This window comes from Sinocyclocheilus grahami, unplaced genomic scaffold (assembly GCF_001515645.1).
Source record: "Sinocyclocheilus grahami isolate Dianchi unplaced genomic scaffold, SAMN03320097.WGS_v1.1 scaffold1085.1, whole genome shotgun sequence".
In the NCBI taxonomy this organism is placed as follows: Eukaryota; Metazoa; Chordata; class Actinopteri; order Cypriniformes; family Cyprinidae; genus Sinocyclocheilus; species Sinocyclocheilus grahami.
The window spans coordinates 245755-257358 of record NW_015506264.1 but is presented as its reverse complement, the minus strand read 5'-3'; the positions used below and the strand labels follow the sequence as shown (position 1 = coordinate 257358).

At 34.4% G+C, this 11604-nt stretch overlaps 1 protein-coding gene across 1 annotated transcript in view; it reads left to right on the top strand.

Moving 5' to 3' along the window:
- Positions 1-8306, top strand: part of LOC107566567 (septin-10-like) — a 12225-nt gene extending 3919 nt beyond the window's left edge. The window contains exons 4-7 of the mRNA XM_016252045.1: positions 4150-4380; positions 4786-4918; positions 6457-6641; positions 7890-8306. Coding sequence (XP_016107531.1) covers positions 4150-4380; positions 4786-4918; positions 6457-6641; positions 7890-7905 — 565 coding nt within the window. The 3' untranslated portion in view covers positions 7906-8306. The remainder of the gene's footprint in view (positions 1-4149; positions 4381-4785; positions 4919-6456; positions 6642-7889) is intronic.
- Positions 8307-11604: the final 3298 nt, after the last annotated feature.

Below are 11604 nucleotides of genomic sequence, written 5' to 3'. Positions count from 1 at the left end.
TGATTGAGAGCTGAAGAAATAAAGGCTCCTCAGAAGATGTGAGATGTTCTGGAGGCTTGTGAAGATCATTCCTCCGCTGAGGAACAGTGAAAGTAAAGCTTCTGGAAACAAACGCTCCTCAAAAGATCCTGAGGATCAGATTTGAGACTCTAAAACATGATTGATGGAGAATCAAGTAAAGCTGAGCTGCTTCAGTGCAGTAAGTGTTCATCTGGAGATATTATTCTGACGCTTACTTGATCAAAACCAATCCAGATTTGACACGAGAAGAGTTTCTACAAGAGCTTTTACTGGATTAAACACTCTAAACTCTCAATCAGAGACAGAAGACGTGAGGAGATTGAGTGAAACGACTTAATGTTTGATTAGTAATATGCATTGCTAAGAACTTCATTTGAACAACTTTAAAGATGATTTTCTCAATATTTAGATTTTTTTGCACCCTCAGATTCCAGATTTTCAAATATTGTCTGATTCTAACAAACCATACATCAATGGAGAGATGATTTATTTCACAAAATTGACCCTCATGACCACCAGGGTCACATTTAGTCATTAAGCAGATGTTTTTATCCGAAGCGACTTACAAACGAGGACAACGGAAGCAATCCAAATCAACAAAAGAGCAATGATACGCAAGTGCTGTGACAATTATATAATAAATAAAAAGGAAACATGGATAGAATAGAAAAAGCTAGTGTTAGAGGCCTTTTTTAAAGAAGAAAACAAATACAGTGCATGCCTTGAAGAGTGAAGTGTTTGTTTTTAATAAAAAAAGAAAACGAATAGATAAAATAGAATTAGAATAGAGAGTGCTAGAGTTAGAGGGTCAACTAAAGATGAAGGAGATGTGTTTTTTTTAAGCGGGTTATTCAATATAATATTAATATTGCAAAGGTCCTAAAAAGTCTAAATTATAGAAAACTAAGGTCTTAAATCAGGTCAACATTTTTTTAATTCATAAAGTCATGACATTACAGTTAAAAAAATGAATATATTCCTCAGTATTGTTTTGTTTTCTACTATAAATATCTAAACATGCTTACTGGAGAAGCAAATATGCTCATTAAATCATATGGAGAAGCAAATTAAATCTCGTTTCGTGGGAAATCGAACACAAATAAGTGAGTTTATGATCAAAACGAGAACAAATATCTGTTTCTCTTTGAATTAAGTAGATTTTTCGGAACCTATTTGCAGATATGTGTTCTTGTTTTAATCATAAACTCACTTCATTTTGATCGATTTCTTCATGCGTTCGTTTTGCATCTCAAGTATCTCGGTTTAATAAGCGTTAGACGTCTGCACTGGAAGACAAGACAAATACTGAGGAAGAACTGTTGGCATGCAGCGTGATCAGAAGATGCAATAAAAGTTATTTCTATATTCTAGTGTTCGGGAGCAGAGACGTTCAAACCTCAAGCTATTGTTTTGGGAAAATTGATTTAAAAGCAATAGAAATCCGTTGGAAGTTGCGTTTTTAGTCTAAAAAGTTGATTATACACTAGCAGTCAAACGTTTTTGAACGGTAAGATTTTTAATGTTTTCTTTAAAGAAGTCTCTTCTAAGCCTGCATTTATTTGATCCGAAATACAGTAAAATTGTGAAATATTTTTACTATTTAAACCAGCTGTTTTCTCTGTGAATCTCTGTTAAACTGTAATGTATTTCTGTGATGTGCAGCTGTATTTTCAGCATCATTCCTCCAGTCTTCAGTGTCACATGATCTTCAGAAATCAGTATAATATGCTGCTCGAGAAACATTTCTGATTATTATTATTATCGTCAATGCTTAAAACAGTTGAGTACATTTTTTCAGGATTCTTTGATGAATAGAAAGATCCAAAGATTGATCTGAAATAAAACATTATACACTGACTATACCATTCAAACGCTTGGTGTCCGTATAATTAATAATTCATATTTTTTGGGAAAGAAATTATAAAAATGAATACTTCTATTTAGCAAGTATGCTTTAAGTTGATCAAAAGCGACGAGAGAGAGATTTATAATGTTACAAAAGATTTCATATAAATGCTGTTCTTCTGAACGTTCTATTCATCAAAAGAAACCTGAACTAATTCTACTCGGCTGTTTTCAACAATAACAATAATAATAATAATAATGTGTTTTGAGCAGCAAATCCGAGTATTAGAATGATTTCTGAAGGATCAACGCGACTGGAGGACTGATGCTTTGAAATCGCAGGAATAAATCGCATTTTAAAAACAGCTTTTACTGTTTTTGCTGTACTTTGCATCAAATAAATGCAAGAGACTTCTTTAAAAACATTACAAATCTTACCGTTCAAAACCTTTTGAGTGCTAGTCAGGGCTCTACGCTCATTTTTCTGAAAAAAAAACAATTCTATTTAAGTTAACATTTATCTTATTTCGGGTATCAAAATAAAATTTTAGTTTCAGATTTACATTATTTTAGCGCATGAATGAAAATGAGAAGTGTTGGCGTGGCAACTAGTTGAAATGTGTTTATTAGCGTAATGTTAATTTTATTTCAGGTGTCAAATGTGTTTTGATTTTCGGTTTTGTACAACTCTAATAACCCTGATTATGGCATTTAACTTATCACAGAATATGGGTTTTATTTTGCTACGCAAAGCTCAGGAAATAAAGCATGCGCCGACTACAATATATAATCGGTTATTAATATTCAACTGATTCTCTTGTGTTTGATTACAGCAGCCATTCTCTGGGCTTTACGTGCGTGTCTACCTAATTTATTCCCAACCTGAGAGTCTTTCATCAGCTTGGATTCAGGAATGATAGGCTGGGAATAACGAGTGCAGGCTTTGCATGAAATTGTGCCGCACAATCGGCAGGATTTGTTGCGTCATCACAAATAAAACCATTAGCTTTACACTCCACAACTAGTTCATATCGCGATTCGAATTAAGTGGCAGACCTACTTTTGATTTATTCGTCCAAAATTGACGAATTCCGTGGCATTTCCGCGCTATAGAGTAAATTACGTTTTTATGAATGGACTTCAGTTTTCGCAAAAACAATACGGCCCTAGAAGTGTAACCACACTTCAGAACATTTCGGCTCGCCCTGTGTGTTGTCTGAACGAGTCTCTCTGTAGCGTATGCGCCCAGATGCGTTCTCAGCTACCGAAATATGGCACCGATTGATTTAACGTGAATCGGTACTCGGTAGTACCGACGCAATTCAGTCGGTACCCTTAAAAGTACCGAGTTCGGTACCCAACTCTAATCACGATTGTATCAAATTTATTTTGCGTATTTTTATTAAATTATATAAGCAGGCTACGTTTAACTCTTTCCCTGCCAAACACAGAACTTTCCGTGTTCTCGCTGTTGTACGCTAGGGGGCGCTATTACACATCTGAATGAGTCTAGAATCCCTCGATCAAAAACACAGGCGAGGAAGACGCAGAAACCAGCGATCTCGTGAAAAATAATGCGATCGTCAACACTAACCGCGCATAAATGAAAACCGCCTGATGTTAGCGAGTGACGTGTGGATGCAGAAAGTGTGCAAGCTTTGGGAGTACGCCATCTACTGCAGCGCTGCTTTGGTAATATTACTGAATATGATCCAGATTTATTAGGATTTGATAAAAATGCGATTTTCTCAAAATGTTGCTTTATTTGTTTCTTATTCTAAAAAAAAGAGCATTTATTTAAAACAGAAATCTTGTCTAACAATATACGCTACCGTTCAGAAGTTTTACATTTTTATTCTTCATTTGTGATCAAATAAATGCAGCCGTGATGAGCAGAACTTCTTTTAATAAAAACATTACAAGTCTTACTGATCCCAAACCTTTGAGCGGTAGTGAGTGCACATATATATATATATATATTAGTGTTTGTGAGCAAAGATATTCAAGATTTTTTAAATGTATTTACTTTTTTTGTCAAATAAATTAAAAACAAATTGAGATCTGTTGAAACGTCCTACTTTTTACTTTTTAATTAATACATTTTTATTTTACAATTGTATGTAGTTTTAGTTTTTTATTGTTACTTTGAACTTATGTTATTCTTATGTTTATTTTTGTTACTTTTTATTGTTACTTTGAACTTATGTTATTCTTATGTTTATTTTTGTTACTTTGACTTTTTTCAGTTAACTTGTAGCAAATGAAGGAAATAATCGAATAGAGTATGGGGTTAGGTTTGCTAGACCTGGTCTCAAACAGGTCTCGGGTGTGTTTGTGTGTTTCAGTGGAGAACGAGAACCACTGCGACTTCGTGAAGCTGCGCGAGATGCTGATCTGCGTGAACATGGAGGATCTGCGCGAGCAGACGCACACGCGGCACTACGAGCTCTACAGACGCTGCAAGCTGGAGGAGATGGGCTTCAGAGACACCGACCCCGAGTGCAAGCCCGTCAGGTGAGAGCTCGTTAAGCACAGCTGCTCGTTAGCTGCTCTGGAGACGGGAGCATGGGAACTGTTTACTTAACCTCGCTCACACAGACATTCCTCAGATTTCTGCTCGGCTTCTCAAAACAGAGAAAGAATGGAATCTCGGCTAATAACGAGACCCTTCAGATCCTTCAGAAGGAGAGTCTGAAGCATGCAGTCTGACCGCATTTAAAGCCATGAAGTCTTAATGTGTGACCCTGGAGCACAAAACCAGTCACAAGGGGCAATTTTGTGAAATTGAGGTGTGTTATTGAATGTTTCTCTGATGCGGCGTCTCATGAAGCCTGACTGAAGACGAGGCTATTAGAGAACTGAACCCCCCTGAGGTTAATAAGCAGAAACTGATCTGCATCTGATGGTGCTGTTGAACAGTCTTCAGCAGACGTACGAGGAGAAGCGGCAGGAGTTTGTGGGCGAGCTGCAGAGACGAGAGGAGGAGATGCGACAGACGTTTGTGCAGAGAGTCAAAGAGAAAGAGGCCGAGCTGAAGGACGCAGAGCGAGAGGTAGGGTTTTTTTTCCACATTTAAATTTTTATGGATTCCATTTTTTGTTTTAATTTCTCTGGACTCCTTTTAAATGGTTAAAATAATCCAAAAGCATGCCTAATTAATTAAAATCGTGAACCCTATACAATTTAACAACTGTTTAATAAAGGTGTAACATAAAATACATTTTTAGGGCCCTATGAATTCAGTCTAGTTTTTTCCTCAAATCTCATTTTTTACCAAATTCTGTTTTTTCCGTTTTAATTTTTCTGGATTACATTTTAAATTAAATCTTAATAAAATTTTAATAATCAAAAAGCATGTCTAATCAATCAAATTCATATAAACTAATTCTTTTAATTAAATGAAAATTAAACAAACCCTTTTTGTGTGTGTGCTGCACAACAGAGGTTTACTGTTCAGATTAAAACACGTAAGAACGATGTGTGATTATTCTTTAGGAAATAAAGCTTTAAAGTTTTATTTAAAAGGTTAATTGTAAGATACAAATGTTGTAATCAATGTATTATTAATAATAATAGTAGGAGTAGTTACATTAAGACGTACATTTTAGGCCTGCTGTAAAATATTAATTTATTTCTGTCACAATTTGTTCAAGTTAAATCACGCTTTTATTTTGACGGGTTGCTGTGAGCAACGAGGGCAAACATTTAGCATTTTAATCAGTTAGTATTGTCTTTAATAGCATCATCTTTTATAACATGGGATTTCGACCAAATATATTCAATCTTGATTTTTGTAAAATGTTGCAACAAGATTTTTGGTGAAATATTAGTTTCTCAGACACATGGGTCAAAGACGTTAAGATGTCCGCATCAAAATAAATTTACAGAAGTGATTATATGTCCATAGAAAGCACATTAAGTAAAGTGTCTACTTTTAAGGTTTCAAATACGTTTTTGGAGAAAAGTTACAATTTGGTTGAAATAGTGTTACATTGTCATTCAGTGTAACACGTATAGTTATGTAAACATTCAAACATGCTTATTCTGACGTGTACATATTAAAATATATAAAAGAATAAGTGAGCATATTACATTTTATTGTGTTTTAAATGAGTAAAACATTCTTACTGACAAATGGGCGAAACCTAGGATAGTGGCACATTTCAAAAAATTAAAATTACAACTAATTAGTATCTGGGGTGAAAGTAATTAGTTGTTTAAGATGTCATAAATTGATTTTTGTTTGTTGTAAATATGCCTGACAAGAAGTGGCTCTCTTCTGTAAATCAGGGGAAAATGTATCATTTCTTTTTTGCTCCGAAAAACAAAATTGCATTTAATTTAAACTGAAAACTTTTTTAAAAATTGGGGGGGAAAGAACAACAATTTAAAGCAGTATTACACTTATTGTTTTTATGCTTAAACCCTTTTCGACTTTGACCCATATAAGGTAATAAGACTACAAGCGAGCATGTAAAGCAAATATCTTGCATGTATACCATGCCGTCTTCTCAGCTGTCTGCATGCATGTGTGCGTGTGTGTGTGTGTACAGTAAACTCTGTGTGTGTGTGTGTGTGTGTGTGCTCCAGCTGCAGGGCAAGTTCGAGCAGCTGAAGCGAATGCATGCGGAGGAGAAGAGCAAGCTGGAGGAGAAGCGCCGGAGTCTGGAGGAGGAGATGAGCATCTTCAGCAAGCGCAGAGCTGCCAGCGAGCTCCTGCAGGCGCAGGCCTTCAACACCAGCTCCAACAACAAGAAGGACAAAGACCGCAAGAAGTGAGTTCCTCCCAAACACTGCACACAGCAGCAGACAGGGCCGCTTACTGTCTATCACCAGTGTTAACAAAGTGAGAAAGCAGGGGTCGGAAGTTATAATGAATGCAAATTAAATATCACATATTTAGAGAGGATAATAAACTGGTGAGTACAATATAAACAATAGAATTATATATAATGATATATAAAAATATAGGCATGCAAATTTTACTAATACTAATATTTTAATGTCTTTTAACAGTTAACCAATCAGCATATGAAACGTTTGTGTTGTTTATCAGAGATGACAAGAAATAGTTGATTGGTATCGTCTCTAGATCCTGCTCAGTATTTACATGTCTGTCAATTATATTGACAACTTCCAGCAAAATGAAAATGAAGGGAATGTAGTTTATTATAAATAAAAATTAAATATTATAATGTTTATTATAAATAAAAATGCAATATTTAATAAATAAAATGTTATTATATATTAAATTGAATTTATTATAAATATAATTAAATATACGATAAACTGGTGAGTAAAATATTAACCATAAAATTAATTATGGTTTAAATTAAAATTATGATAATACATTTCCTCAGTTGGGATGATTAAGCTTTGTCCTCATAAGCCTCAATCTTAAAATACATAATTTTGTATTCATAATAAATTCATAAAGAGAATTAGGGCAACCTATTTATTATAAATGAAAATTAAATATTGTAATATTTATTATAAATAAAAATGCAATATTTAATCAATAAAATATAATTAAATATTAAATGTAATTTATTATAAATTAAAAATACGATAAACTGGTAAAATATAAACAATACAATTATAAATAATAATAATTAATTTCCTCAGTGGTGATTATCAGTTTGGCATAAAGCTTAATCCTCATAAGCCTCTTAAAATGCATAATTTTTGTGCAAGGCATATTTTAAAACTAATATGTTTTGCCCAATTTATTTGCTTATCCGTTAACCAACTTACAGTACTTCTGTCATTTTTATTGGAGCTCTTGATAATTATTATTATTTTTTTTAATTCGGATGAACAAATTGAACAAGCTGACAATAAATAGCTAATCGTATCATCTGTAAAAATCCTGATCAGATTCTAATGGATCCTGCTTAATATTTACATATTCGTGGTATAAAACTGTCAGAAATCACAGATGATTAGTAAATGCGTGATTCTGGGAGTTTGTGCTGATCGTGTCGCTGTTTGTGTTCTCACAGCTGATGTTTGTCGTTCTTCAGCTCTGGGTTCATGTGAAGGCGAGGCAGAAACACACAGCCGTGTTCTACATCGACATCGCACCAGCATTACGGTACTGAATCACGGACACCTTTGAAGAACAGCACACCACTTCACTTTGGGGCCTAAAAACAAATCATTTCTTATGAGCACGATGCAGATGTTTATCTCACAATATGCTCGTTTGAGAACATGTTAATCTACTATTTTTACTGGTAAGCGTATGATTATTCTGCTGGGGACTTGAGTTTTATGGTTGTGGGGGGCTAAAAACATTAATCAGAAATATACTATAGTAGTTTACCACAAATATGTTTACCTTATTGCATTATTGTATTTTCCACATTTTATACTCATGTATTTAAACAGTGTTATTTCGGGTGATGTTTTAACCAAATAAACTTGTATTTTTCTGCAAATTGTATTTCTTGCGTTCTCTGTGACTAACAAATGATCTGGCTTTAGTATATATATATATATATATATACACACTAAAGGACACATTTTATAAATATAACAAGAATGAGTAGAATTCAGCTACTTAATTGAATTATATTACAAATTATTTTTATATATATAAATATGAAGTATTTTAATTGTTCAGATATTAAATATTCATATATTAAACGCTAAATTGCAATGCCAAAAAAACGTAAACTGAATCATAATTATTTTCCCCCTCAATAGCTATTGTTTTTATTGAAGAACATACAGTAAAATTCCTGAAACTTTTAGAATCACAAAATTAATTATGGTTTAATATATCATTAAATAATGTTGAAACTAGATTATTTCCATAAAAATCGCTTCGTGAGTTTATGAAAACGGGATAAATTAAATCATAAAAATGGTCAATTTTAAAACTCAAAATTAAACAATTGATTAAAGTTTTTTTTTTAACTTGCATGGCATGCAAATGTGTTGTTAAATTGTTGAAATATTAACTTAGAAGTACATATTTAACCCACATTTATAGTAAATAGTGTTTTTGAACCATACTATAGTAAAGTGTGTTATACTGTATATATTACAGTATTTATAACACGTTGTTAATGAATGCTACAGCATACTGTAGTATTAACTATAGTGAACTGATAAATACTATAGTATACTTTAGATTTTACTACAGTAATCTGTAGTATAATATACCCTATAGTTGTAGAAAACATAGTACATTATTGGGTAAAGTCATTAGTTTATATTACTATAGTTGTAATATTATAGAATTACCACAACAAATTAATTCAAGTACTTTACTATAGTATGGTTCAAAAACATTTAGTCATTTTGCAGACACTTTTTTTCCAAAGCGACTTACAATTGGGGAATACATGAAGCGATTCTTCTTAACGAGGCAAACAGTCAGAGGAAGTGCTCACAATACCAAGTTTCAGGCATTGTTCAAATACGTACAAGCTAGAAAGGAAAGGAATAAATAAAGAGAAAGACAAAGTTTTGAAGCCATGTGCCTGTATGATGGGACCCAGTGATGTAGTGTATATGGAGAATAGGAGCGGTCCTAGAACTGAGCCCTGAGGAACCCCAGTGACCAGTTGATGTGCTTTGGATACCTCGCCTCCCCGAAAGACCTACCAGTGAGATAGGATTCAAACACTATGGTATTCACTATAAATTACTATAGTATACTATTACGAAACCTATCTAAATCATCCCAGTCTGCTCGATTAATGCACAAACTGTGGTCAACATAACCCAAACCAGCAGCTCTCTACTAGTCTCTTCTAATGGGTCTCCGACAGCAGCGAAAACAAGTCACGTTAACTCAGTTCAATTCATTTCACGTTTATTTGCATAGCGCTTTTCACGATACAAATCGCCGCAAAGCATCTTCACCGAAAATTAAAGTTTTAATCAGCAGTTTATCAGTGGTGAATTGCTAAAAGCAAATAATAAAATACAACTAACTAACTAAAAATCATTTATAGTTCTAATCATGAGCTCTTAAAAGGGACAAAACAGTTCCCAAATCGTGTTGTTGATGTCAAAAGTTGTTTAACCGAATAATAAAATCATCCAAATTTTCAAAATAATTAAAAAATAAATCATTTTAACAACAGAAGTCACTAAATTCCAATAAAAACACAGTTTTGCATTAAGACAGGCAAAATGAATGAATAAGACAAAAAATACAAGTGTTTTTTATTTTTAATTTTTTAATTAATTAATAAATGTTTTAAATAAGCACCAACCACTGAACAGGAGAGTATTTAGTTTCACTCTTAGTGTGAATGGACCATTGGTCTCCAATTTATTTCAATAAGTCTGAATAGATCTTAAAACTAAATGCACATAGTTTTCCTGAGACGTTTCTCCAGGCAGCATCATTGTGATGCTTGGCATTTCTCAGCTTGCACGATCAATCTCTCCTCGTCTGTATTTGATGACAAATATACTTTGCTCAGATGAGTTTTCAGTGTGGACGGATCAACTTTCTGAAATACAAACCAGTGACCAACAAATGTAATTTCACTCATTGCTTGTCGCAGCTGGTTACATAAACTCAGATTGATGTGGATGAGATACCTTCCATCGCTGCTGGACTATCATTGAATTATTTCCCAGGATTGTGGTCACTTCCCGTGTCCTGAGGGGAATTTCAAACAAGCCCATTTCCAGTTGTAGTGAACGGAATAACCTCGTTTGGTGTCGGAGCTCTTGGAATAATCACCTGCATTTGCATTTAGATAGACAGTCGTTGACGGCCGTCTTGAGTGACTCTTCTCGGCGTTCAGCGGGGAAATTGGTTTGTTACTTCAGCCTGCTGTGGAAGATTTGAAATTTCCAATTACAAGACCGCACTCCATTCGGACACGAGATGTGACACTTCCAGGACTGAGCATGTGGAAAATATGGAGAGCAGGAGAAGAGATATAGCTGAGAAAGAAACAGACAGGTCACGATTCGATTAGAGCGAAAGTCTTGGACATGTTCATGTCTTCATACGGTACTAGAGCAAAGAACAGAGCTGAAATCACCAAGAGATGAGCAGAACTGCGTCAGTAAACACGTGCTTTCTAATGACTCTAGTATGTATTGACTTTAGAGAAGTTCACTCAGAAATGAGCATGCTGAAAATGTGCTCAGCCTCGGGCCAAGGCCAAGAAAATTTGGAGAATTTTTAGAGAAATGCAGCATTGCATCAGTGTCTCAGCAATGGATGCTCTGCAGTGAATGGGTGCCGTCAGAATGAGAGTCCAAACAGCTGATAAAAACATCACAAGTAATCCACAGCACTCCAGTCCATCAGTTAACATCTGGAGAAGACAAAAGCTGAAACTAATCCAGCATTAAGATGTTTTTCATTTGTCCATAATCACGCTTCCTCCAGTGAAAAAGTGTTCTGGTGTGAATCAGGAGAGAAATCTGCACAGATCAAGCAGCGTTTAAACAGCTCTAAACTAATATGTGGCTGGATTTTGATGTGAGAGACAACAGCAGATGCTCTTTTTCACTAAAAACAAACTCCAATAATCTATATTTCCAACTTTGAAAAATCCTTTTATACAGTGGGTTGTGTATTTGTTGTTGCGTGCGGCGAGAGAGGTTGACAATATAAATCTGTGTTGTCTGTTTATCATTTTCTCATTATTTTGCGGCGCAGTCTTTCATCACACACAGTTCCGGGCCAGACGCACGACTCGGATAAAACATTTCATTAACTGAGGTGCTGTTGATTCCTGTAGCTCAGACAAAGTC